This window comes from Charadrius vociferus, unplaced genomic scaffold (assembly GCF_000708025.1).
Source record: "Charadrius vociferus isolate BGI_N301 unplaced genomic scaffold, ASM70802v2 scaffold1040, whole genome shotgun sequence".
Lineage (NCBI taxonomy): Eukaryota > Metazoa > Chordata > Aves > Charadriiformes > Charadriidae > Charadrius > Charadrius vociferus.
The window spans coordinates 345,054-370,482 of record NW_009646616.1 but is presented as its reverse complement, the minus strand read 5'-3'; the positions used below and the strand labels follow the sequence as shown (position 1 = coordinate 370,482).

The 25,429-nt window shown below is 47.8% G+C and overlaps 1 protein-coding gene across 1 annotated transcript in view; it reads left to right on the top strand.

The window, feature by feature from the left end:
* CACNA1B (calcium channel, voltage-dependent, N type, alpha 1B subunit) overlaps positions 1 to 25,429 on the top strand; it is a 424,961-nt gene that overhangs the window by 136,792 nt on the left and 262,740 nt on the right. Inside the window, 2 exon segments of the mRNA XM_009888006.1 lie at positions 3,514 to 3,617; positions 18,103 to 18,218. Of these exon segments, the coding sequence (XP_009886308.1) occupies positions 3,514 to 3,617; positions 18,103 to 18,218 (220 nt within the window).

The following is a 25,429-nucleotide window of genomic DNA, read 5'->3' as shown; positions in this document are numbered from 1 at the left end:
ATAGGTGACAGTGTTCATTCACCTGCCTCTGGAGAGAGGTGGCCGTGCTGTCACTGCTCCGGGATCCTGGCAATGTGCGTGGTGCTGCATGAAAGGGGGGGGAGACCGTCCTTGCTTAAAGCCAGCTGTGCAGAGAGCCAACGCAGCAGGATGCCAAAGGACAACCCTTATGTGACCTGGGTGCTCCTGCTGAGCAGTGGCATCAGGCTCTGGTGTGGATGCTGAAGCAGGGTCACACTGCTGGGGATTTAGGTTAGACTTTTTTTTTTAGGAAAAAAAAAAGCCAAACAGATAAAGGGGAAAGGAGGCACCAGGTGTGAATTGGCATAGTGGATGCATCTTGACACAGGTCGGGGGGTGGAAGCAGGTCGGAGCCGAGCGGAGGTTAGGCAGAGGGGCTGGCTGGGAAGAGCACTGCAGGGGCCGGAGAGTTCCTGTGGGCTGTAAGTGCCTGAGGTGCAGTTCTCTGGGCCTCCACTGGGACCCTGAAAGTGTCCCTGAGACTTCCCGTGCCTCAGTTTCCCACTGTGCAGCACCTCCGCCGTTGGGACTCTTGTGCAGTCAGGTTTAAGGGACACGAGCTGTTCGACGCCGGTGCCCGGGACGCTCCCGGCGCAAGGCTCCAGCTTGGTGTGGGGGTTCAGGCGGTGCTTGTGAGGAGCCCTGGGGCTGTGACTGACCCCGGTGACCTCGGCTCCTGAGCAGCAAGGGAGCCCTCCCGTAAGCCCTTACTGTATTTGGATGTAGTTCTGGCACATCGTGACAAGTATTTTACTACTTCTTCCTTGTCGGGTGAGGCCTGTGGTTAGGATCAAGTAGCACTGACAGTCAGCCAGGCATTACACCGGTGAGATGTTTTAGCTGGAACATAAAAATTGATTTGATCTCTTGGCTCCGTCTGCTTAATGAGCGAGCCTGGAGCTGGGCCACGGCCCAAGCCCCGGTGGTTCGGCAGATGGAGGGCTGTCTCCTCTGCCCAGCACAGCCAGAGCTGCCTGCGGGACCCTGAGGGCTCTCCCTGGAGGAGAGGAGTCCGGTTTTCATGGCAGCAAATGGGTTGGATTCATTAAAGTATCTCACCATGGTGGAGCCGGGGCCATAACCCACAACTGGGTTCAAGCGTGCTCTTTGGGACCGCTGGGAATGATGCTGCGCGTCCATGAAGGCTCTGCTCTCTTGGGAGAGGTTTTGGTCGACCCTTTTGCGGGGTGTTTTGCTCTCTAGCCTGTTCTGGATCCCTCTGCGTGAGGCAGAGCAAACAGAGCGAGTCCCTACCCTGCATAAGGTAGTCTAGCAAATGCTCGGAGGAGGGTGGTTAATTAGTCGTATTTCAGCACATTTCATTTTTAAGGGCTTTGATCATGGCATGGAATTGTGGATCTGTCGCCAAGTTTGGGCTTCAAATGAATAAATAAATGATAAACGATCATTTGGCAGCACTGAACCTGCTGCACTCCCTTTGCATGTTTACATGGTTTCCCTTCTCCCATCTGTTCCCTTCTCCAGATCCTCCTTGCGGGATGGCTCTCCAGCCCCCTGCGCCTGGCTGGCGGCCGTCCCCAGCCTTGCTGAATGGGATGCTCTTGTTCCACCCGGAGACACGGGGGCTTGCCACCTCGGTCGACAAAATGAGACTTGAGGAACAGCCTCTAAGTATAGACCCATGGGTTTTGCGCTGTAATCCCAGGAGAACAGGCTGGGGCCGTACCAGGCACTTTCCCCAGGCGATGGGGAAGAAACATTGAGGACGAGTGTCCTCCTTTCCTCCAAACCCATCTGTAGAGACAAAGTGAAGGACAACAGGGAAAGGAAATAGCTAAAAGCAGAGGGGAATGGAAAGACAAAACAGTGAACGAAGATGTGGTGCGGCTGGGGTGGGATGATAGGAATAGCAAAAGGCATTAAAAAATTGTAAGGAGAGATTTGGCTGCTCAGATTTTCCCTGTCTTTCTGCCCTCATTTTACCAGCCTGTTCTCTTCAATCCTTTCAGTTCCTTTGTCTGTCACGCGCTGGTTTTGCCGTTAGCAGGGGTGGTTTGTGGTGAGGTTAGTTAGTCCCTGTTCCTCTCGGGTGAGTCACTGATCAACTGACATAGATATTTCTGAAGACATTTGCTATTTGGAGAAATGCTTGTCATGTGTTTGAGCCGGAGCATGTTCCTCAAGGAAGAATTTGTACAGATATGCGCCATATTAAAGACATCTCAGAAGGTATTTACTTGTATCAGTGCTATAAGTGTTGTCACCTGTAAGCAATGCTATGACATCTGTCACCCACATCACACCTTGGGTTTGCTTGTTTATCGGGTCACTTCTCCTTATGCAGAGACATTTCGAGGTGGCATCAAGCGCCCGCATGGCTGAAACCTTCACCGGTGCATTTAAAGCCCTTCCTCTTTCTGTAAATCCTTCTGCAAGGAAAATTACGGTAGCAAATATGATTGGGTGTAGTGACCCCAAAGCACCACAGATAATAAGTAAAGGGCACCGATATCAGTTACAATTAGTGCATTTTGTGCAAGTTGGTGTTTGAGAGCGCTTCTCTGCGGTCTCTGCCAGCCTCTGCGGTTGGGTCATCCCTGTGTTTGTGTTGTCCTTTACCCTCTGCAGGAGGAGGGAGGAGGAACAGGAGAATGTCTTTGAGTCTTTTCTTTTTGCTTCCCTTTTCCCCTCCCTCACACCCAACATTAGTTTCTCAAACTGCCGCATTCTTTACTCACGAGAGAAGAATTTGCATTTTTCTCGGCGCTTGGTTTCAGCAAATGGCCATGTGGCATTTTACTTTTCAGCAGTTCCTTAAAGAGCTCCCTTGTGGCTGATGAATGCAGAAACTTTGTCATAAATGAAACCACCCTCCCCTCCCCTCAATCCAGACTGCTGCTTACTCAGGGAGCCTCAGACGGGTTTTGATGACAGAAGCCCAAAGTGCTGAGTAAGCAGTCGTGGAATTGGAGTCACTCTGAAGATGCCTTGTTTTCTTGCAGACTTCTTGTCTTCTCCTGCGCTGAGTGTATGCGCAGATTCTGGGCAGGGAGCCACGCTCTGCCTTAATTGCAGCCCGGAGTAAGGGAAGGCTGTGGTTCCCTCCCGCTGCTGCGTGTCTCAAGTCAGAGCGATGTACAACGCCGATGTTCAGCACGTGGGGAGTCAGAGTTGAAGGGGGGGAGGGAGGAGGCGGGTGTAGAAAGTCTGGAAAGAGACAGGTCACTTAAAGCGTATTTTGGCCCTGCAGCAGGGTCAGTCCGGAGCTGTGGTGTGAGATGAATCTTCTCACTGGGGCTGATGACTAATGGTGGGGTGGGCAGTGGGACAACCAGTTTGGTTCATCAGTTCTCTTGCTGGCATTTGAACTGGTGAACACAATGGGACTAACCAGCACATCGGTGGTGGACAGCCCAATGGAAATCTGAGGGGAATCTCCTCTGCCCTCTGCCCTGTGCTTCCTCGGCAGTGTTTTGTTTCTGAGGCTGATTAATACTTGTTTTTTTTTTCTCTCTCCCTTTCTGTTTCCAGACAAATGATGCTGCAGGAAACACCTGGAACTGGCTTTACTTCATCCCTCTCATCATCATTGGCTCTTTCTTCATGCTCAACTTGGTGCTGGGCGTCTTATCGGGGTAAGACACTAATGACTTGTTTTGGTTTTAGCTCTGTGAGAGGATGTAGCCGGAGAAGAGAAGATGGGGTGATGCACCACACTGTACGTTGTCCCCCTTCACACATTTCCCACCCTCTGCTTTCCTTGCAGTGGGGTATGTGTATCATTATAGAGCCAGAGAATGGAGGACAGGCTGGTGAAAAATCATTAATTGAGATGATTCTGAATGCAGACCCAAGAGTTAACTGAGCTCCCTCTAATTATACTGCCTTGGGTCTGTGCAGCCAACGCTTATCCTGTGTCGTCTTGAAAACCCATCAGGAACCCACTGCTGCCAGTGTAAATAGTTCAGTGCTGGCACTGGACATCAAAGTGGTCATAATGCATTAGGTCTAACTGTGCAGCATGGAGAAATGCAAAGCTCAAACAAAAAGCAATTAAAAGCTCTCAGGTGGTTTGGTTTGGTGATTTATTTATTTATTTATTTAATTAAATCTTTAGGTGTTTAAGCCAATGTCTGGATTTGGGGGACGCACTGATCTCTTGATGTTCAGACCCCGGGGTTCAGCCAAGGATTCGGTGTTTGTTGCATGTGAGTTTTGGGATTTGGGCCATGGTAGAGATCAAGCTGCCAAGTTTGAAGGCTTGCTGGAACCTCCCCAGTGGCTGTGCAAATTTGATCTGGAATTAACAACCTGACTCATCTTCATGGTTTGCGAGCTCTTAGACTTCGGCACCTCGTTTTGCACGCAGTTTCTTCTTAGCCCATCCAGGTGATCTAGATCAGATAGATCTTTCAGGATCTAGATTTATTTCTGGCTCTTGGCAGTGTGGGAAGAGAGAAAAGAGTTAATGCAGCTGAGTGGTAGAAGCCCTTCAGTGCTGCACCTTTGCTTTTTCTCTTCAAGTTACTAGAGAAAGAAAAATGTTTTCTGCAGAACAGATCCATGCTCAATTTTATTATTTTGTCCAGGATCCTTGTCCTCAAAGCAGATGCTGGGGGCAGGAGTGGGGAGGCAGCAGTGCAGTTTTATTCGAGGACTGGGAGATGTGCTGCTACACGAGGGGGTCATGGAGAAGGCCATCTTGTGCGCTTTGTGGGTCCTTCAGTTCAGGAATAATGGTCATGATCAATAACCGATCAAAGCCGTTCGTCAGACATCCTGTTGTATCAGAGGCTTTGTAAAGGAGAGCTTCGTGACCGTACTTGTCTGATGTATGATTTAAAGCCAGCACTGGAGCCAGTGTGCGGTTCATTAGGTGGTTCATCTCCCTCGTTCCACAGTGGGGTCAGCCCACGTTGCCTGTAATGATACTTGTGATTTAAAACAAAACTCGGAAGCCTGCAGGCTCCTGTTCCTTTGTGCTGGATTCAAACGTGTTTGGTGACCGAAAGATGGAGACGTCTGGCTCTCCTGAAAGCCTCGTGTTGCTCGGGGCAAAATATGAATATTATATAAATGTGTATCTTCTATAAAAAATACAGCAGTGTGCATCAGGTTTCCCTTTGTCAGTGGTAAGGATGATAACATCTTCTTCACAGAGGGAAGCTTTTAAATTCTATTTTGCATAGTGGTTTGACGTCCTTGGCTGGAATCATTCCTGGGGAGAAGCTGAAGAAAATAAACATCATAGCACAAGTGTTGCCCACACTGCTCAGCAGGCTGCTGGTGGGCTTGCGGCTATCGAGCAGTAAAGGAAACTGGGTATGTCTGAAGGGGCTGGTCAGGAGAAGGCACCAGAAAGGTGGAAAGACCCTCTAACGCAGCGCCTGTTGCCATTATATTCTATAGCCAAAAGCACCAGAGCGCACTGTAGAAAAAAGCGGAATTTCTGCTGGAGGTGATTATTTGCACAGTTATCTGTGCAAAGGAGAAGGCGTCATTGGCAAATGCACGTTGACTTCCATTGGGTACAGTTTCACTCGAGGACATTATGCCATCCATGTCCCAGTGACAGTGTCAGCTCGTGGCTCCTGCAGCCAATGTTCTTGGCAAAATCCCACATTCCAGTTTCAAAAAAACAAAGTTGATTTAGGGTTAGGAGTTCTACAAATAGCCCACGAACAGGGTTAACTCAGCGATCACTCGCCTGCTTCTTCTTTTCATCATCTCTGCACCTCGTAGCCTTTAATATTACCCTGGCCGTATCCCGGGAGCGGTGCAGCGCTCTGCTCTCCTCCTCCACCCGTTACAGAGAGGGACCAGCGGGTGGAAAGGGGGGATGCAATGCCCCCAGGAAGCAGTTGCAAAGCCGAGGTTAGGTCACTGGTTTCCTAGCCTTGTGTGTGACCTTCGTTCCTATCCTCTTCGCAAAACCCTCTTGGGCAGGTTGTATTTTATTTTCCAATACTTTACCGTATACCTCAGCAGCATGAGGGGGTTAAGCTGCAGCACGCTGCCGGCTGTACTTTGGAAAGCCACAGGAAAAGCTGTTACCTGAGTATTTTTCATTGCTGTTAGTTCTGAGCTCATTCCTCTCCCGTATTCGTGTTCCTCAGTGGGCAATAAGGAAGCTACAAATTCCTGAAGCAGGTATGCAGGCGCTACCACAGATTATGGCAATATAAATAATCTGAAACGACAGCAAGTTATTGAGCTTCCTACTGACAGTAGATTAGACAGAGTTTTGCCATAACTCTTAATGGAATTTTCTGCCTTTCTGTAGTTATTTGTGAACCCGTGTCAGCAGTGGACAGATACCTAATGTAAGTGGGCTTAGCTCCTGGGTTTATCTGTTCGAGCAGTGTAGACAGATTTATCCGGTTAGTACCCTGAGTCTCATCTGCTAGCAAAATGTGGAAACATTTGCATTGCAAATGCTACAGAAGAGATGATACCTGTTTAAAATAAAAAGCAAACAACCTTTTCCCTCTGCTACTTCTTCTGGAATTATAATAAAAGCAAAGGCAGGGAAGTGACAGGGAGATGAGGAAATCTGTAAGTGTTGGTAAAAACTTGGTATAAAAAAAACCCTCACAGTCTTGGGCCACAAAAACCTCCAAGTACCTGGCTGAAGATGTAATTAAAAGCATGTTGACTCCGTAATTCAGATTAAATGAGACTCTGCCTGCTGTACAGTGTGTCCTCCTCGTGTGTGCTGATCAAAGCACTGCCAGTGCTCTTGTAATCGGTTAATATTTAAATACCCTCCCCAAATGGCGTGCTCGGCCTTCTGTTCTTTTCCCTTGCCTGATGCGAGCGCTGGGGTCGGGCTGCCAGCAGCGCTGGGCTGCGCTTCTGCCGCCAAATACCCGCGTTTCCCCAATGATCCTGGGACGTGGGGTGCGGGCTTACTGCAAACATGTTATTTCTGGTGGCACGGGAGGGATGTTGGGCTCTCCCGTGTCTTTACAAAAGATGCACGTTGCAGCGGATGCTGTGCCGTACCTGCTAATGGGGGTCTCTGACTGGGGAAATGGGGAGCAGCCCCCCCTTTTCCAGGCTGCACATCACAAGCCAAGACAGACCATGCCGTTCGGCAGCTGTGAATATGGCAGGCTTTAGAGTTTTCCTGCAGTGCTGCGGTGGTCACAGGAACACAGGTGAACCGCAATTGAAACAGCTCCTAAAATCCATGAAGTGCCTCTGCTTGTTTACTGCCTCTGCTTGTTCAGAAGATACAGGGGGTCTCCGGCAGGAACACAGCATCCCGTGTGCTGTGGAGCAGTGGTAATGCAGGTTTGTGTCCCCTGTTGGGGATTTTCCTCTCTACTCCTCGCTGTGTATTCCCCCACTTTCCATTTTCTGGTGCTTAATCCCTCCGTGAGCTGATAACACTCAAGAGCCCTGCAGAAACTGATAGAGCAGAAAAACCAGAGATTATTTTCTTCTGGAGGAGCTTTTATTGAGTGCCATAGCTCATTCAAGAGAAGGTCGGGACAGTAAAGGGCCAGGAGAGCAGAAGTGGGAGGAGAGATGTCTCTCCCCTTTGATGGCATTAAGACATTTAGTAGGCTCATTTGCTTCTGCACATGAACCATAGAGGTCTGGCCACTTTATCACGATGGGCAGATGCAGCGTGTGTTCTGCCCATCCATGTGCTGGGAAGCACATTGGGATGACTGCCCAGGCCCGGTACCTCCCCAGTTACAGACACCACAAAAAGGGAAAAGAGAAATGTGAGAGAGGAAAAAAAAAAAAAGGAGATTAGACACCTGGTTGAAGTTCTGTTGAACCATCCATCCACCCAAAGGATGACCCGGGTTTTGTTCACACTAGAGACCTGCCCTTAGCTTAATTTCTCTATTTTAACCATGAGAAGCCATTCTAGCCTTGCTAACCTTGTTCCAGAAGGCGGGGGCCCCGTGGTGCCCAGGAATCGGGGTAGCGTTTTGTGAGGTTTCCAGTGCCGAGTGGAAAAACAGCAGTAGTGAAAATGTTTAGGAATTTGTATCCAATAATATATTTCCCCTGAAACACCTTTTCGCATTGACTGTGGTGGGTGGTTATTCTTACTTATTAGATTATTTGTGGACTCTTTGTGACTTAGCTAGCAATAGAGGCACACGTCACAGGGAATACAACCTTTTGTGTAGAAAAAGAGATTGGCTGCCTCTGGTGACACCATGGGAATGTTCCGGCTCTAAGTCATGCCAAGAAGGGTTGACCCCAAATGCCTTTCAGTTTTCCCTAAACACAGGGTTCTCTGCTGCTTGGGGTGTCATGGGACTTGGCTTCAACCCTGACCAGAAAATTCCCTGTGATGATCCTGATAAATTTTTTTACTGAACTCTGCATATGGTTTTGCAGTTTACAGTGAGGAGGGAAAAACCACCCCCCGTTGAATTGAGAAGTCCTGACCAACGCTCGTTCTTTTTCTGCCTTTGTGCTGTTTTCTTGCGAGCAGGCTGCAGCCCTCTGCCGTCCTCTCTGGCACTTGTTGCCACCAAGAGATGGGCACCCATCTCCAGATACACCTCAGCTTCCTGCTGTTCCATCCCTTAGCGGGGATTTCCAGCGTTGCTTTTCTCATCCGGCTGCGGTTCCCCTCCCAGCCCTCACCCTCCGCTCAGCCCAGTTAGCAGCTTTCGTCCGTGGGCTGGTGGGATTATGGAGTTTGGGTGTTGAGTTGGGTATTAATTTTGCCTGGTAGTGAGCTGGATGATGCCATACAATGTGTTTGTGACTGTTTTGATGCTTTGGATTACACAATGCAAAGAGGATAAACGTTATCATGGGATGCTGTGAGGAAGATGATTTAACTTGTTTCAAGACTAAGTGCTTTTTGGCACTGTTTCATGCGGCGGTGGGGAGCGGTGAGGGTGGCGAGACAGCAGGAACGCTGGCCAGAGAGGGCAGCGCGCTGTGAATGATGCATTTGAATACCGACTCGGTGTCTCTCGAGTGTGAAAAATGCCGCTTGTCACATCCTCAAATATTTATGGTTAAACCTGAGGTATTTCCAGACCAGCCAGTAAAGAGTAATGATCTCTCCTGAGGTTTACTCATCTGGCCGCAATAGCCGAGCGTGGAGAGGCACTGCAGTGGCCGGTTTGCATCTGCCCTGCTTAAGTATTGCCATGACACGGTCCAGACCTGCCTCGTCCTGCGATGCCCAGCACCGCCTCTCGTTACACGCGACCGCCTGGTGTAAGAACTGCAGGGAGACAGTTTGACCGGAGGCAGCATCCTGGTGACAGCAGGAGCCTGGCAAGGGATACAGCCACAGCCCCCGCTGGCACCTTGCGGGCGAGCGAGGGTCAGGGTAAACGGCGCTTCAATTCTTCGCTGCTGCACCCTGTTCTGAGCCGCCTGCGTCGGGGGGTGATGCTCTCCGGGCAGAGCCCCGTTAAACGCTCTCCCTGGCTGGAGCTCAAGTCTCCCAGGGGAGATCTGTTTCCCGCTGTGGTACCTTGGGTTACCTTGGGTCACTGAGGCTTTGGTGCTGTTAGAGCAGGTCCCCGGGAGGAAGCGCCGTCCCATCCAGACCTCGTTGAACCGGCTGTCTCGGTGACTTGCTCTGCTGAGTTTCATGACATGTTTTCCCATCCTGAGGGTTTTTGCCAGATTGAGATCATAAAACTTCAGCCTGCGAGACGTGCAGAGGCTGGAGAAGAATCAGGCTGATTAATTTGTCATAATGGCAAAGCGTTCTTCTGTCCTCCTTCTCTCTCATTACAGAGACAATCATTCATTTTCCTTGCAAATCTGTTCCAAGTTCACTGTTACCTGCTGTGATCTGACTTTGGCTGGTGTAAATTATTTGCAGCAGAAGAGCTGCATCATGAAAAGATTTGAGATTCTGCTTGCTTTCTCATTGCTTTTAGTCTTTCCCCAGCCTGTGCTTAAAAAGGAAGAGAAAGACAGGGCAAAAAAATAATATTTTCTTTCCTGTTGGTCCTTGCTCATCACCCTTTTTAACAAAGCCATCATTACAAACAAGAAATGTGGGAGAAGCATGTGTGTTTCTTGCAGAAGGGGTCAGGGAGCGATGCCTTTCCACATGAGCTTTGTCTCACCAAGCTAAATGTCCTATCGAACGCGGATCCTTTGCTCCTTTTGTGGTTTTGGTTAGTATAGGAGAGATGGACTACCTTTATTTGCCGTGCTGTTAAGCCGCAATGGAAATTAAAGCCTGTAATATAGGAATGATACATAGGAGACCTAAATTTGTATTTCCTGGGGCCTCTGCTTTGACTTAGGGATGGAGATCTGAGGAACAGAGCCAGAGGTTCATCCAGCAATTGCAGTAGGCTGGTACTATGAGATAAATGGTGCTTTTTCATTCCTTTTTCTCTCTCTGTTGCTGGCTCCTTCGAGCCGGGTTTGCCCAGCTGTGGCACTCGCAGCATTTCAAATCGGATTAGGCGGAATCAAAGCGAAATCGGCACAGACTGAAAGTAAAGACAAAAGGAAGGAAGGTACATTGAAGGCTTCACCTCTGCGCTGTTCCTCTTTTCTTTCTAGAAATACAAGTTGTATCCCGTATCTGGCTTGCATTTGAAGCATCTTCCTGCTACGTTCAGTGATAAAAGTGACTGTGAAGCCTGGCTCGGTGCTGAGAGATCAGTCTCTTGGTGATACTTTCATCTTTTATCAGCTGGTTGAGGAGAGCTATTTTTTCCCCCCTCTTTAGAGCAATGAGGAGGAAGCAGAAGCAGCTCGAGCTGTGCAGGACTGATTGAGCCGGTCCTTACTCCTAAGTGGGTGTTAGGATGGGTTAAGCAGCTCAGCCCAGCTGGATCTGTGTGTTTGCGCTCCGTCTGGCAGAGGTGGAGATGCCTCCTCAGACCATGCCCACTGTGGTCTTGGCTGGCTGTAGCTCCCGGTGAGATAGAAACATGTAATGCTGTGTCTTTGGGATTTCATGCAGCTGATGGGACAACCTGGGGTGGGCGATGAGCCACAGAGCTTTGTCATCTTCGGCACTAAGAAATCTCAATCCTCCTCTGGGCTTTCCTTGTTTAATAACAAGGTTCAAAACTCTGACTTCTTGGCAAACCACCTTTATGGGTAGAAAAACAATATCTTAGAGGTACCAAATGTCACTGGCGTAAAGAAATTCTTACTGATGGTTTACCAGGTGAATCCGTTGCCTGGTTTCATCTCGTTCCAGCATTTCCCAGTGCGATCTCTCTGTACCCCTGGGATGTGCTTTCTTTCCCTTTCCTCCGATTTTCTTCTCGCCGGAATGAGGTGCATTGCCGTGCTTTTTCTTTGTGTTCCAGATGTATGTTTTTTTTTCCAATCAGTATGTTTTGCTTATGCTCAGTGGTGACCTGGGCCTGATTTTTAGAGGTATTTAAAACTAGTGATTTAATAATACTCTGTGTGCATTTCTATTCCCGTTTTCAAATCAGTAAGTCAGAGGCAAGAAATCATTTTTAGTTTTGCCTGCAGGTTTCCCTGAAGTTGAGGATTTTGTCTGTGAATGAGAATAAGCATAGCTTGGCTCATCCCGAAATCTTCCTGGGACTTACTGTGGTAAAGATATCTGATACTGTGGCGAAGAAACCGATGTCCTTGCTGATCTGCTCTCATTTTTTTTGCAGCCCTTCAGGGTGCAAGGTGCCGGCTACGGACACAGCTGAGCCAAGTCCTCTTGGGTTTGCATCTTCCCAGCTAGAGGCCATGACGCCTCATGTCCAGGCAGCTGGAAATGGCACTGCTTGTGCCTGTGTTTATTTATTTTCATATTTTTCTTTCCTAAGCCAAATTTGATTCCACCCTCCACCTGTATTTCTAACTCACCGTCATCCACCCAGGTTAGCGCACCAAAGGGCACGATGCTCTCCCTACTCTCCCCCGTCCCTTCCCCTGGCCCCATGCCTCCTCCTGTGCTGTCCTGAATAATTCCTCCCCTGCTGCGGCGGCCTTTCCTCCTCTCCTGGAGGAGGACAAACACCAAAGGTTGGTGCCTTTGAAGGTGGCTGGCCCGTGGGGTGTCACCCCTGCAGGACTGCCGTTCTCCTGCTGCTGCCTCCCCGCCAGCCCCTTTCAGGCTCTCGGAGCGTGTTGTGGGCTGAGGTGGGTCCTTTCATCTCCGAGAGTTCAAAGAGCCACTGGTGCTGCTGTTCCTGATGGGTCCCTAATGTGACAGTGCACCCTGCTGAAGCAACACGCTTCAGGAATCGTGGGAAGATGGTGTCCACCGTCCCTGCTCGGATCCAAAGCTTCGCTGTTGTGCTTCAGATACCCCCCGTTCCTATCCCCGCTGTCCTGCCTGCCGCCCCCTGCACCGCCCCGAGTCACCACGGCGCCCACAGGAGGGGTGAGGATGCTCAGCAGGTCCCCGGGCTCTTCCTACCTCTGCATCCAGGACACCGAGCAGCCGCTCTTCTCTCTTTCTGCTCCCACTGTCCATCTCGCTCCTGCTCACTCCCGGTGGACACTCTCTCTTTCCTCCTGCCAGGACTTCATCCCTGCCTTTGTCTTTCAAAGAACAGGTTTGCAGAAGGTAAAACAAATGTCTAGCGCAGCCAAGGCTTTGTGTCCTTAGTTGTACAAAGAGTTACAGTCATAAAGGTGTTTGGGCTTTTTTGTTGCATCCAGCAGAGGCTTCCCCTTCTAAAGGATTTACTGTTCTCCAGGAAGACAAAAGACAGAGAGATGAACCTGCAGAACAAATTCTGGAGCAAGAATCTGCTTTTCTGCAAACACGTGGATGCTGATGCGGTTGGGGAATGAAATGTTAGGAATATTAAGTGGATCAGACCCTGGTGAAGCAAACCAGGAGCGGCTCTGCAGGGCTGTGTGTATGAGGTAGCAAACTCAATAACATGAGTATCGGAGGACGTGCAGAACGGCAGGAGCACGAGGAGGGTTGGCTCATCAGGAACCTGCCTACCACGTTACTGGAACTGGCTTCACCCACGCAATCGGGATTTTGTTGAATTAGGGCAGGGTGGCAACCCCCAGCATCAGAAACAGAGACCTGAGAGGGAAAGGAAAAATTAACTGAAGGCTCTTTCTTTATTTTCTTCCCACAGTTGATTAACCAAAATGAATGGTAAGAAATGGACTTCTGCTCTTAAAATGCAATTAAGTGTTTCTGTTTGCATGCGGATGCTCTCAGGATGCCAGGAGGCTTGGAGACGTGTGCGGTCCCCATGCTGGGAAGTTACCCTAAGGCACTCTGGAGGGTCTCGTAAGTGATGTACAGCCCCTGAACAAGTGGTTGCAGCCTGGCGAGAGCACAAGAGACTTGGTTTTATTGAAAAATGTAGACAGTATTGCGTTCATCTTACCTCTTTTATCATCTGGCATGTTCACATCTCTGGGGTCCTACAAGTGCATGTTCTCATATATGCGGTCCCTTTGCAGCCTCTTATGGAAATCCCTCCCTCGGCGTTGCTCTTGCTGAAGGCTTACTGAAAGTTAGGAGGGGAATTGGCACCCCATGTTTCTTCTGAGGTTCCTTCCTCGCTGACTGTCAAAGGGGTGGACTGAAGCTGAGGGGAATTTTTAACATTTCACCTCTCCTCATCCAGGCAGCCCCCGAGCAGCACAACGCTTGTGATTTTGTACCACTCTCCCAGCACGCGTTTCCCGCAGTGCTGCCCCTCCGTCAGGCATGTCGGGCAGCCAGAGGAGTTGCTGTTTTCCATCTTCTACCTCCAACCTGTCCCTCCCTGCTCCAGAGTGACGGGGGCTGCTTAACAGGCTGCTGACAAGTATCAAGTCTTCTTGGGCGCTGCTCCACATTCAAGCAACAAAGCTTACAAATTAAGCCTTCTGTCTTGGCCAATTTTGTTTCTCCACCTGGAGAATTCGTTTTGGCTTGTGAGTAACTCAGTCAAACATCTGCAGTCCCGGCTGGTTCCTTCGCCAGCAGCTCACCCACTTGTATTATCTGGCTCCGCTCCATTCTCGAGGGCTGCAGGGCTCTGTCCCTAGATGTCACGTGCCATCCAGGCTCAGCTTTGCTCATTCCTTTGACGTACTTGGACTGGAGATGAAGTCAATCCTAAAACTGTTTGGGTTTTTTTTTTGTTTTGTTTTAGATTTAAAATTCTAAAAGTTCTTTACAGCTGCTTTCTGGGAGTCCTTGGTGGAGTCCTTCCCAGTTCTGTGCTTCTTTCTGCTCGCTCTGAACAGCGCTTTAGATTCAGTAGGTTCTCCCATTTTAAGATCTGAGATTTCATGAGATGACGTGTAGCTCAGTGGTATTGTTCTGAATGAGGAGCGAATTACCTATGTTGTTATCATGAGCACTATTAGTGGTAGGAGTGACAGTGATGCTATATCATCTCTCTCTGACTCTTCCCTGTGAGTGGGAAGCATTTCTGTCCGCTTTCTAAGTGGAAAACCTGAATTGCAGAGGTCTAACGGTGTGATCAGTCTTGCAGCAGGGCTGCTGTCGCTGGCCCTGGGATGGTGCCGTGAAACCCAAGACCAGGAGGCGCATTACATGATGCTCCATCTCAGCTCTCTGCTGTCACGTAGGAAAGTTAATCAGAGACTCAGGGGATGAAGATTGTGGGTTTTTTGTTGGTTGTTTTTTTCCCTTTTTGATTGCTGTGACAGTGTTTTTAATTTAAGACCAGCATGGATAAAGTACTTGTAAGAATTTTATTGGTTTATAATCTTTTACTGGCCCTGGTGGTTACTCATGAGATGACCTTGTCTCTTTTGTGGCTGGGGGGGGTCTTGAATTTCCCTGAAGTGGCTATCCCAGCGCATATTTACACTGAGATTTATTTTACTCTTCCACCCACCAAGGTGATAAGCAGCAATCATCCATTTTCCTCGTGACTTTAAGCACCAACCACTCTTGTGAAGAAAAATGTGACATGTTGAGCTTGCCTGGATGCCATGTGGTTTCCATGATGAATGCCCTCCCTTTGCTTTCTGTTTGTTCCTGCTGTCTCTGTAGAATCAGTTATTCACCGCTGTCACGGTGTAACTAAAATGCATCGTAGTCATCTGCCCAGACAGAGCTCGGCTCCCTCCAAAGCGGTGTCTCCTCTTGCTGTGCTGCATGTAGGAGTACCGACCTTTCAGCTTTCCTCCTCCTAACGCTTCCCCAGACAGTGCTGGAAGATGAATGTTTTGGGGTTCATCTAGGGCCCGTGGCGGTTGATGAGAGCCAAGGATGAGAATGGGTGAACGTCTTTCAATATTCCTGATTCCAGAATTGGCCAAACTGTGGAGGACCAGCTGTGAAGAAGGTCCTGGAGGTAAAGCTGGGCAGGAGGCAGAATATTTCCTGCTCAGGTTTCCTTTCCTGGTGATTTGGGAGATTTTTGCAAGTTGGTGGCATAAATAGCAATTATGCTGAATAAAAGAGGAAACTTATTTACTGCTACCAAACCTTCCCATGGGACTTTCTGTGTTTTCATTTAGAACTGGCAGGAAAACTTCAGATGAAATATTTTTAGGCAAAATATGGCATTTTGGTAGAAATTTTCCCCTTTTCTTTGAATATGTTCTGAAATTTTGTTGAAAAGCTCTCAAAGAGAAATTCTGGGTGTTTTCCAGTTGCCGCAAATGGGGAATATTTCAGTTCCTGAATGGCAATGAACGTAGTGGAAGAGATACACCCACGTGCTTTTATTAACACATTTCATAAAGAAAAACACAGTCTTTTGATGAGTTCCAGCTCCGTCAAACCTTCTCCTATCTCCAGGATAGGAAACGCATCACTTGCTCTTTCTCCTATCTCCAGGATAGGAGAAGGTTCGATGAAGCTGGAAGATGAAGCTATCCTGGAGATAGGAGAAAGAGCAAGTGACGCGTTTCCTATCCTGGAGATAGGAGAAAGAGCAAGTGATGCATTCTTCCACCAAGACGACCATACATGGAGACCCTCCAGTCTTCAACGCGGACTATTTTGCCACAGCTCTGTAGCACTCAGAAGATGTTGCATGAGCAGAGATCAGAGGTAGTGTCTTCTCCTGGAAGTTACCTTCCCAGTTTCTACGGCAGTGCCAAATCTGCCACCTCGAGATGAGGAGGGGGTGGGTGGCTCTAACCTCGGCAACGTTCCTCACTGCTGTCTTGCAAAAAGCGTGCATGGCTGTACCAAAACTACGGAAGGTTTGCGACTTAGCAAAGCTTTTCTCCTCATTTTCTTACGCGTTTAAAGTTGGATTAAAGGGACAAGTCCTGGGTAGCTTTTACTTTCCTTAGGGCAGCTAGGAGCTGGCAGAGGATGAAAGGCTTTGGGAGGAAAGCTCTCCCTTGCCTGCTCCTGTGGGGCGAGGGAGCAGTGCCACGGCTCATCTGCTGTCCTTCCTGCCCGCTGTGGTCCTTCATGGAACTCCCCGCTGGGTGTTGCCTCCTGCTTCCCTCCGGCACGGCTCCGCGCTGGGAAACGCGCGGTGACACCAGCCCGGAACGCAGGAAGCGTGGCCCCCTCCACCTCTGGCAGTTTATAAATGCCCGTTGTCACCTTGTGCTGTCTGATCTCATTCCTTCCCCTCCAGAGAGAAATCAAAACAGAGAGGAGGTCCCTGGCCCCGACCGGCGGGCACTGAACCAGAAATGAGAACATTAAAAAGGAAGAGGGAGAAAAACGGTGATCCAGCTGACACGTGCAGGATCCCGAATCACCCGGCAGACACGTGCTGAATGCCAAGGAGGAGCTGCCGCGTTCAGAGCGATGTTTTGGCTTCCTCCGTTTCAAGTATGGGGTCACGGGCTGTGCTGTCAGGTGGGGGACAGGAGAGGGGAGTCAGGAGACTGGGATGCGCTGCCAAAATCAAGATAACGGCTCAGCTGATGGCAGCTCTCGCATCAGTGGCTGGTACCGGCACGTGTCGCAGTGCTGAGCCAAGTTCTCCCCGCAGTCCCTTCTCTGCGGGTCAGACAGTTCTGCCAAATGAAGCAAAAGTGTCAGCTTTGAAGGGTAAAGTGTAAACTGTAAATTTAAAGCTGCCTCCGACACTTGCGGCTCCTTTCTCCCCATTCTTCCACCTTCCTCCTGTCTCCTCTCCTCGCTGGCTTCTGGGGAGCACGTGTGGGTAACGAATGGGTGAGCAGGTGGGATGTTAGTAAAGAGTAATGCTTAACTAAAGATTTGCAATAATTAACTGAAGATTTGAAGAACGCAGCAAAGTTAAGATGTCAAATGAGCAAACCTCTGGTATGCGCGAGGGACAAAAGCCCGGTCCCTCATTTAACCATACAGCTGAAGGTATTGTGGGAGTCCCTCCAGGGGCTGCAGGGGATGGTTCAAAGCCCCGTAAGTGGTAGATGGGCACGTACATCTCCGGGTGGGTCATCAGAAGCTTCCCAGTGGTGATATGAACTAGCTTGGGGAAAGCCCCAGCCTGGGTGTCTTGGGGGTGGTGGCTGCACTATCGTCTCAGCGTCGTTTCCAACTAGGCAGTAGGATGCACGTGGACAAGATTTTTGCAATGGTTGGATGAACCTTGCTTTCTGACTCCCCTGTACAGTCCTGTTCTAGTGATTTGATGCCAAGATACTTGCTTTCCTTGTGGTTCTAGCACCCAGCAGGGTCATTGTTACCCTCAACTCAAAGCATCTGGACTATTTCACCTTAACTCCAGAGCATCCACCCTCACATGTAGCTCTCGTTTGTCTTGTGTTTGTCAAAGTTGGCTTAAGCCTGGGAAAACTCGGAGGAAGGCTAACAGGGAAGAGTAGGTATCTTCCAAGACAGAGAGACTGCTGGCGTGTCTGTCACGTATTATTGTGCTTCTAGAGGAAATTCTGCTGTGGGGTGAGTGGCGTGGAGGGATGGAGGACTGTTTTTAGTGTTTGGGGGTAATAATTTGTACTGCGTGACTGGACAGGTATATGCGGTTGTGCATCAGGATCTCATTGTAATGGATATGGTGCGGCCCCAGAACAGAACAAGTGTGTGCACGTGGCAGTTTGCCGTCCCCTTTCCGGATGAGAGAGGCAGAGAAACAACTGAGCTACAGTCAAAGTAGTAATTTGTTGGACAACACCACGTAACGTGCTGTGGTTTCCACTCGCTACGGCTGTCATCGACTTCACAGGCTTCATGAATATGATCTGAAAGACGGAAGAGGGGCTTGTGTATTTTCCCTGACCGCTTGTGACAGGTTCTGTCTTCTTCTTCTCTCTCTGTAGTGAATTTGCCAAAGAACGAGAAAGGGTAGAAAATCGTCGAGCCTTCCTGAAGCTCCGCAGGCAGCAGCAAATTGAACGGGAACTAAACGGATACTTGGAGTGGATCTTCAAAGCAGGTAAGGCGAGAGATCTCCTGACCTTGCTTCAATATGTTTTGTGGCAAGCAGAGCCTGGTGATGGCAGAGGACAAGGGCCCCAGGGCTAGTCCTCGGTGTCGCTGGCCGTGGAGGAAACCCGAGGCTAATGGGTGCCCAAAAACTTGTTGGTTTTGTTGGGCACGTTTCTGAGCAGTCGCACTGACGTTATTGCAAAAGATCTCAGTTTGGTTAAGCAAAAATAAAGGAGCTGCGCCAACTGTCCTTATTGCCGAGATCAAAGCAATTGTCTTAATACAGTATAATATAAAAAGTGATACAGTGCCCAAAGTCTCCAAAGTGGGGAAACTGTTCCCTTATATGAGTCATTTATATTTTATTTACTTTCCACCACAGCTGTTTTATAAGCCTCTCTTGCTATGATGGTAAAATACACTGGAGTGTCATTTTTATGAGCTACGGAGATCACTTTCATGAAACTCACCCCGGCACATATTAACATTGTTTTATAACTATTATAACTGAATATTGTACTTTATTGTAAGCTGTGAGCAACTTTAACAAGGACCCAAACTCACTTATTTAATAAAAAATACCACGCTTTTCTTTTCCCTTTTATCAGACAGGAAAGATTACCAATAACCTTTTTGCGTTACAGAGAGAGAGATATATATTGACATAACCACAGAGCGATTCATTCACATAGCATCAAGAAAACTTCTGGGGCTAATTTGTTTCCTTGCTTGCTTTTTCTGAGAAGCTGAAACATCTGAGTAATGTGAAAATGCCTTTTAAAACAACGATGGGGAGAAAAAGCAGCAGTGGGTTTCTCAAGTAGACTTTCAGGTGCCTTTCTGGGCAGGTCAGCTTCATCCTTGCCCTTTAGAAATGGGGAAACTGAGGTTCACCACTGCATGGTGACTTGCCTGATGTCAGCCGACAGACCGGTGGGCAGAACTGGCGCTCTTTGGTGCTCCTAAAAGCCCTGTCGTCATTCCTGGTTTTGAAATCCATCCTGATGTGCTACAACGTGCTTGTGCAACAGCAAGTGGTTGTATGGTCACAGCAACTCCTGTGCGATGCACATAAGCTGCGTACGCGCCGGGAGCGGTTTTGTGTATAGGTAGCTCTTTTCCTGGATTTACGGCTGTTTTACGTGCCTAGCCCGGGCGAAAATATTTGGAAGAGAGTTTTCTCCTGGCTCCCTGCTCCGAAGCGCTCGGCCAGCCTGCGTGCCCCAGGGAGCGGGGCTTTGCCCTGTGGCACCTCCCCAGGGCACGGGGGTCTGGGCACGGGTTTTGACAACCTGGCTGGAGAGGAAAAAAGGCTTGAAGTGTGGAAATGTAAAATGGGAAGAAGAAGCAGTGGTTTATGTGGTGGGTTGAACGCACAATTCCCCGTAGCACTATGCAGAGTGACAGTGGAGTGCCGGTTGTGTTGACAGACACAACTTTTATTCACCGTGGGTGTTCAACGACAACTGTCCTCAATTAGGTAACCACACTTTAGTCTGGGGCTCTGTAGGATTCAAAAAAAAAGAACCGTCCACTTTCCATTTATAATTTGTCTTCCCACTTGTTTACAGCTTTTGTGCTACCTAAATTCAAATTAATTAATGGTTTACCCAGTGGCTGGAGCAGAGTTTGCCACGGTTCTGCCTCGCCTCTGGTGTCATCTTGCTTTTAAGGCTCTCGTGATTTCTCGCTCTCTCAATCCTGCTTTCCCCATTGGTAAAATAAAGACGAGAACTCCCTCGCAGGGCGGTGGGTTGATTCATTTCGTTTTGGTGACTGTTCTGCCAAGAAGAGCCGTGCAGAGGCCATCAGCTGAACTTGTCTGACAGTTGAGGTGGAGAAGTTATAAAACACACAGCCAAGCTCCACTCCAGCAGTGTGTCCCTGTGGGAATGGCTGCCTTTTCTATTTCGGTGTTGCCGGTGCTGAACAAATGCCACATCGGTATAGAGTGAAACTGCTGTAAAATGCTCATCTTTTTATTTTGTCTAATGTCACAAGATCCAGAAGGTTTTCTAGAACACGAAAGTGTATGCAAAATAGCTGAATCAGGGAATAATAAAAATACGCTGTAAAGGCATTGTTGAAAATACGATAGGAATAGGAAAAAAGCTTCCTGGTACCGCTGAATAATAACAATAATTAAAATCAGCTTAGCAGGGTTAGTAAATCTTTGAATACAAAAGGTAGCAGGAGGGGTAACCAAAACACAGAACCAAGTGTTTAGAATTCACATGGTGAAATTTGGGACTGCGCTGTCGATGGGGATTTCCCGTTTCAGAGGGCAGGGTTTCAGCTAGGAAACCGTCACGAATTTCCAGGTAATCAGTCTTCCTTGTCCAGGACCGTGTTGGGGGACAGTTGGGCAAAGCAGACTGCTCGGCTGGGGCAGGAGAACAGCCCGGGAGGACGGTCGCGGGCAGCCCAGCCTGTACAGACACCTCCTGCAGCAGCCGCCGGCGGTGAGACGTAACCGGCGGTTTGCATAAAAGAAAGAGCAAAAGCTCTTGGTATTCTGCTCTTAGTGTAACTCTGGAGGATTTCAGTGTTATTCTTTTGAATACCTAATTGTTTTTAAAGCCTTCTAGCATCCTTGACCTCATTGAAACTTGTAGCAAGGAGTTCCACATGTTCATGGTTGGTTTGATTTTAAAAAACAGACCAACCTGCCAAACAGTATGTTCTGTCATTGACTTTAAGAATGTTCCCTTTCTGCACTTCACATTTCTTTTTATTACTTTTCTTTCCCTGATCTCTCGCTACCTTGTTTCATCTTGTTTTTTCTGCTCTAAGGCATGAAGAACCAACCTGCTCCATCCCCTCTCTTCCCGTGGAAGGCTCTCCAGGCTTCTCATATTTATAGCAGCTTCCCTGAGCGTTTTGTTTGTTCGTTTTTTTCTCATTTATTTTTCATGCAAGGTAGGAAGAGTGGAAGGCTGCATTCCAGTGATTCATGAAGTGGCATCTTAATACTTAATCAGATTTTTTTCTCTGTAATGTTTTACAAATTCTGAGTAGTTGCTGGAGCTGGAAAGGAGCTTTCCCTGTTCTCAGTAGTGCTCAAGTTTTTACCTCGAGGGCTGTAACTGGTTTAGGACCAAAGAAATAGTTTTTACCTCGAGGGCTGTAACTGGTTTAGGACCAAAGAAATATTTGAGTGACTAAAATCACTCCTTCATCTGTACACGACCTCCCATTTGTCAACAATGATTTTAATTTAACATCGTGCTCATCATTTATTGACCAGTCTTGAGTGTCTTCTGTGTTTCTCTCAGCCTTCGCTATTTGCAATCTGAATGAAGTTATCTCGTCTCTTGCTGTACATATTGCATTGAAAAGGTAGTTCAGACGAAATTTGGGAGTTGTTTACTATCAACCCTTTCTTATACGGAAACTGTAGACTATTTAGTCCTCCAGAAGAAAACAATGGATCTTTGTTTTTTACCTCTTAAGTGCTGTCTGACTCGAGCATGTTCCAGACCTGGTCTAATGACTTTTCGTACATTTGTGTTATAAGAAGGACATGTCTTTAATAGCCTGGCTCTTGAGTAATGGACTTTTACATTTTTCTTTTTTTTTTTTTTTCTGGTGGTACTTTTAAATTTTTTCCAGTGGGAAAATAAGAGTATAAAAAGGAAGAAAATATTAATAAAAGGTGCTTGTGGAGTTTTCAAGGAGCGACCTTGGCACAGCGGAAAGGTTTTGGTGCCAGCTCACGACTGATAAATCACCAGAAGTGCAGCTGTGGTTGAAACTGAAGCAAACACGGGTCAGGCGGGATTAAAAGTGGATTCTTTAATATAGTCAGCAGCATATCTACTTGAGGGATCTATACCAAGGTGTTTAAACAGTGACAACCTTAATGTGCAAATACTTGTGTGAGTTATACTTAATACAGGAAGCCTTAATTGATGAAGTGCTTAACAAATGCCTGCTTAACAATGGGTTGGGGAACAAAAGAGAAAATTATAACACAGATAATGTGCTGAAGTGCTGAATTTAGACATACATGACTTGAAAGAGAAAAAATCAACCCACGGTCTGACCAATTTCCTTAGATTTTGAATTGAATTTCTTCACTTATGATTATAGAGAGGCCAGGTATGAAGTTTCCAGCTTTACTTATTTCTCAGGTATGTGCTGAAGAATGAGTACACAGGGGGTAGTCAGGACAGTTTGAATATTTTCAAATGAGATAACAGGTGCTTTCATGTAAAATTCCCATACCGTAAAGCCAAGACTAAGCAAGGAAAATTGTAACTCTGTAGAGTCTTTTGGAGGATGTCTAGAAGAAATTCCGTGTCACCTTAGATGACTTATAGATATGTGTCTTCAAATCTGCAAGATTTTTCAGTCTTACAAAACTAATGCGAGTTACAGGCCAGAAGCAATGATCAAATCCTATCATTTCCTGCATCTCACAGAAGTTAGGCCAAAAATTTGTATGGTAATTGCCATGTCAAGCTTGTAAACATTGACTCTCTCTATTGTTTGGAAGTGAACTGTATGGATCAGTTAGAAACAGACCCGTAATCTGAAATTTAATCTTGAAGAATAAAGTCAACGGCCTGTTTTTCAGTAAATTCTTTAAAGGGACCAACTCTTTCCACCACTACAAGTCAGCAGACATAGGCATAAAAAGCAATGCTTTGCGTTGTGTTGCTCCTCTAGGCACGAGACAAGTTCTCTTCCCCAAGCGCCTCTTCTTCCCTTCAACCAATATCAAAAAAAGTCTCATTGGTGACGAGCAAACCCTGTCTCGATCCACCCACCGCGTGCTGGGACGGGCTCTGCGCTTCGTTTCACGGCTTCGCTGGGCTCTGCGCAGAGGCAGTAATGAGTCGATTTGAAATTGTGCCTTTCAGAGGAATTAAAAAGTGGTGAAGGCAAGCAATGTAATCCATGCAAATGATTTTGCCACCGCTGCTTTCTCCATTAAACTCCTCAAAACTGTAGCAACTATTAGGCTGTCGTGCTGCATTTTCAATGGAGAGCGGAGAACTAGAAGTTCTCTGTACCAGAGGAAAGCGCTTATAAGCCCACAAATATTCTTTTGAAGATGTTTCTCTTATCTTACAAGGACATGCATCATTTTGAAAACACTTTGCCCAGAGACTGGAAGTCTTTTCAGTTCAGAGCTAATCAAGTTTGCATGTCTTTTGCATTTTAATTCTTTCCAAGTCCATCTCTTTTGCACAGCACTGATTCTCAGTGTTTCTTTTCTCCTGGAGTAAGCGGGCTTTGGGAATGGGTTTAACCTCTCTCTTCCAGCTCACCGTAACTTGAATACCGTTCCTTGACGTGACAAAGCTTGGTGAACCTCAGGTTTCAGCTTTCTGTAGAAGAAACAGAGCAACAAACCCCTCGACACAGCTGGGGAAAGACACCTACATCAATGGAAAAGGGCAGCAACGTGTGTGAGATGGCAAGGGAGGATGATTGCCAGAAAGACAAATTAGAGTCCCCCGTGAGAATGTGACGGCTTCTTTTAAGGGACGCGTTTTTATTCACTTTTTCTATTTAGCAAGCCTGAAGCTTCAGAAGCTAAATTCAGTTACTCTTCCTTTCTTCTAACTTCTGTCGCCTGTTGAACGTGAGTTATTTCCTGTAATCTGCTCTTCCTTTGAGCCTGCAATGTCCCACCTCCCCATGCCAAAGAGAAAGAGAAGGGGCACCATGTTTCTCTGCTGCTTTGCCTGTTCTGTTCAGCTTGTCAGTTCCTCAGTAGAAGGTTTGCCTTTATTTCCAGTCCCGTAACGTGCTGTGTGTTGTCAGTACTTAACGATCAGCAATTAATCTTGCTGCTGTGACACCTCTCACTCAGATATCCCAGCGAAGCCCCTGTGCCTTTGTTTGGAGGGCAGAAGTTGCTGATGTGATACTGTCTCTTTGTTGAATATTTCTTCTAACGTAGAGGCACTGTTTGGGGTTTTTTCAGGCACCTTAATTATCTTCTTCCAGTCTCCGTGTTACAGTGGTGACTAAAGGCAATGCAATTTCTGATCCCCTGCTTAGGGTGCTGTATGGTTAAAAAAAAATAAATCCTAGCCGTGATGACTCACCTGCTGAGCTGTCTTTTTAGCAGGTGTTAAAAACCACGTAGAGCCTCACTAGGGTGGATGTGGTCCTTTGGATTCCCAGAGGGTACAAGACAGACAGGAGCGACTATCACGGGAGAGAACTGGGGAGCGATGGTGGAGGGGAGTCAGCCTTGAGAGAACTGCAGGGGTGAAACCTGGGTTTTGTTTATTTTAAGGGAACAGTAAAACTGAGCCCTGGTGAGGTGTCTATGGATGGAGATATCAACTCAGAGCCCTGAATTTGGGGCAAAGGCTCAGCTGGTTGGCAGAGTTGTCTCTAAAGAGCCTGTGCTTTGTAGATGAAGGCACGTTGACATCAAATTGTCACACCCAACAAATTCTGAGGTCCCACTGGCATTTATCGCTCTGCTTTCTGAAACCTCAGTGTGGCTAAACCAGTCTGGCTGTGGGGACACAGGGGGCACTGGAAAACTCAGATGGCATCTGTACCCCATGGCAAACCCCCATGGTTATGTGTTCAGACAGTTCACAGTCCCAGAGGTGATCTGGGGACTCAGGACTGTTCTTCCCCTGCTGCTCAAAGGACAGCGGAGAGTAATGACAAATTACAGGAACATGTGAGACAAGAGGCCACTCGGAAACAGGGGAAAAGAAGAATTTCTCTTCCTCCTGAGAGATCTTTGAAAGGAACCAGTACAATGATTTTCCTCCTCTACTGATGCCAACCGAGTGCAGAACTGAGCTTCCAGCTAAGCAAATAGGTTTGTTCTTTCCTGGAGTGTTTTAATTATTTTATTTTTTTTTTTAAACACGACATGTTTGGAACCAGCAGCCCTCAGCTCACTGCCCAGTGAGTGTGCTGGGTCTGGCTGAGATCTCCCTTCTGCAGCCACAGCTCTCTCGCACCGCGCTCATCTGGGTGCAGCCCCTGGAGAACATCTGCCTGTCTTCTGACCCTCCCTACCTCATTACTTTCCTTGCTCACCACACGCACGGCAGTGTGTCCACTCCCTGCAGCAGCTTGTATTAAGTCAATTTAATTACCAAATGCTGTCTAAAAGTCAGCTTCTCTTTCTGGGAGTGTCAGAAGAGCTCCTCCCGGATGGGTTCTCTTTCTTGCGCTTGCTCCTCGTCTCAAGACTTAAATGTGCGCTCCACTTCAAATGGTGTTAATTTT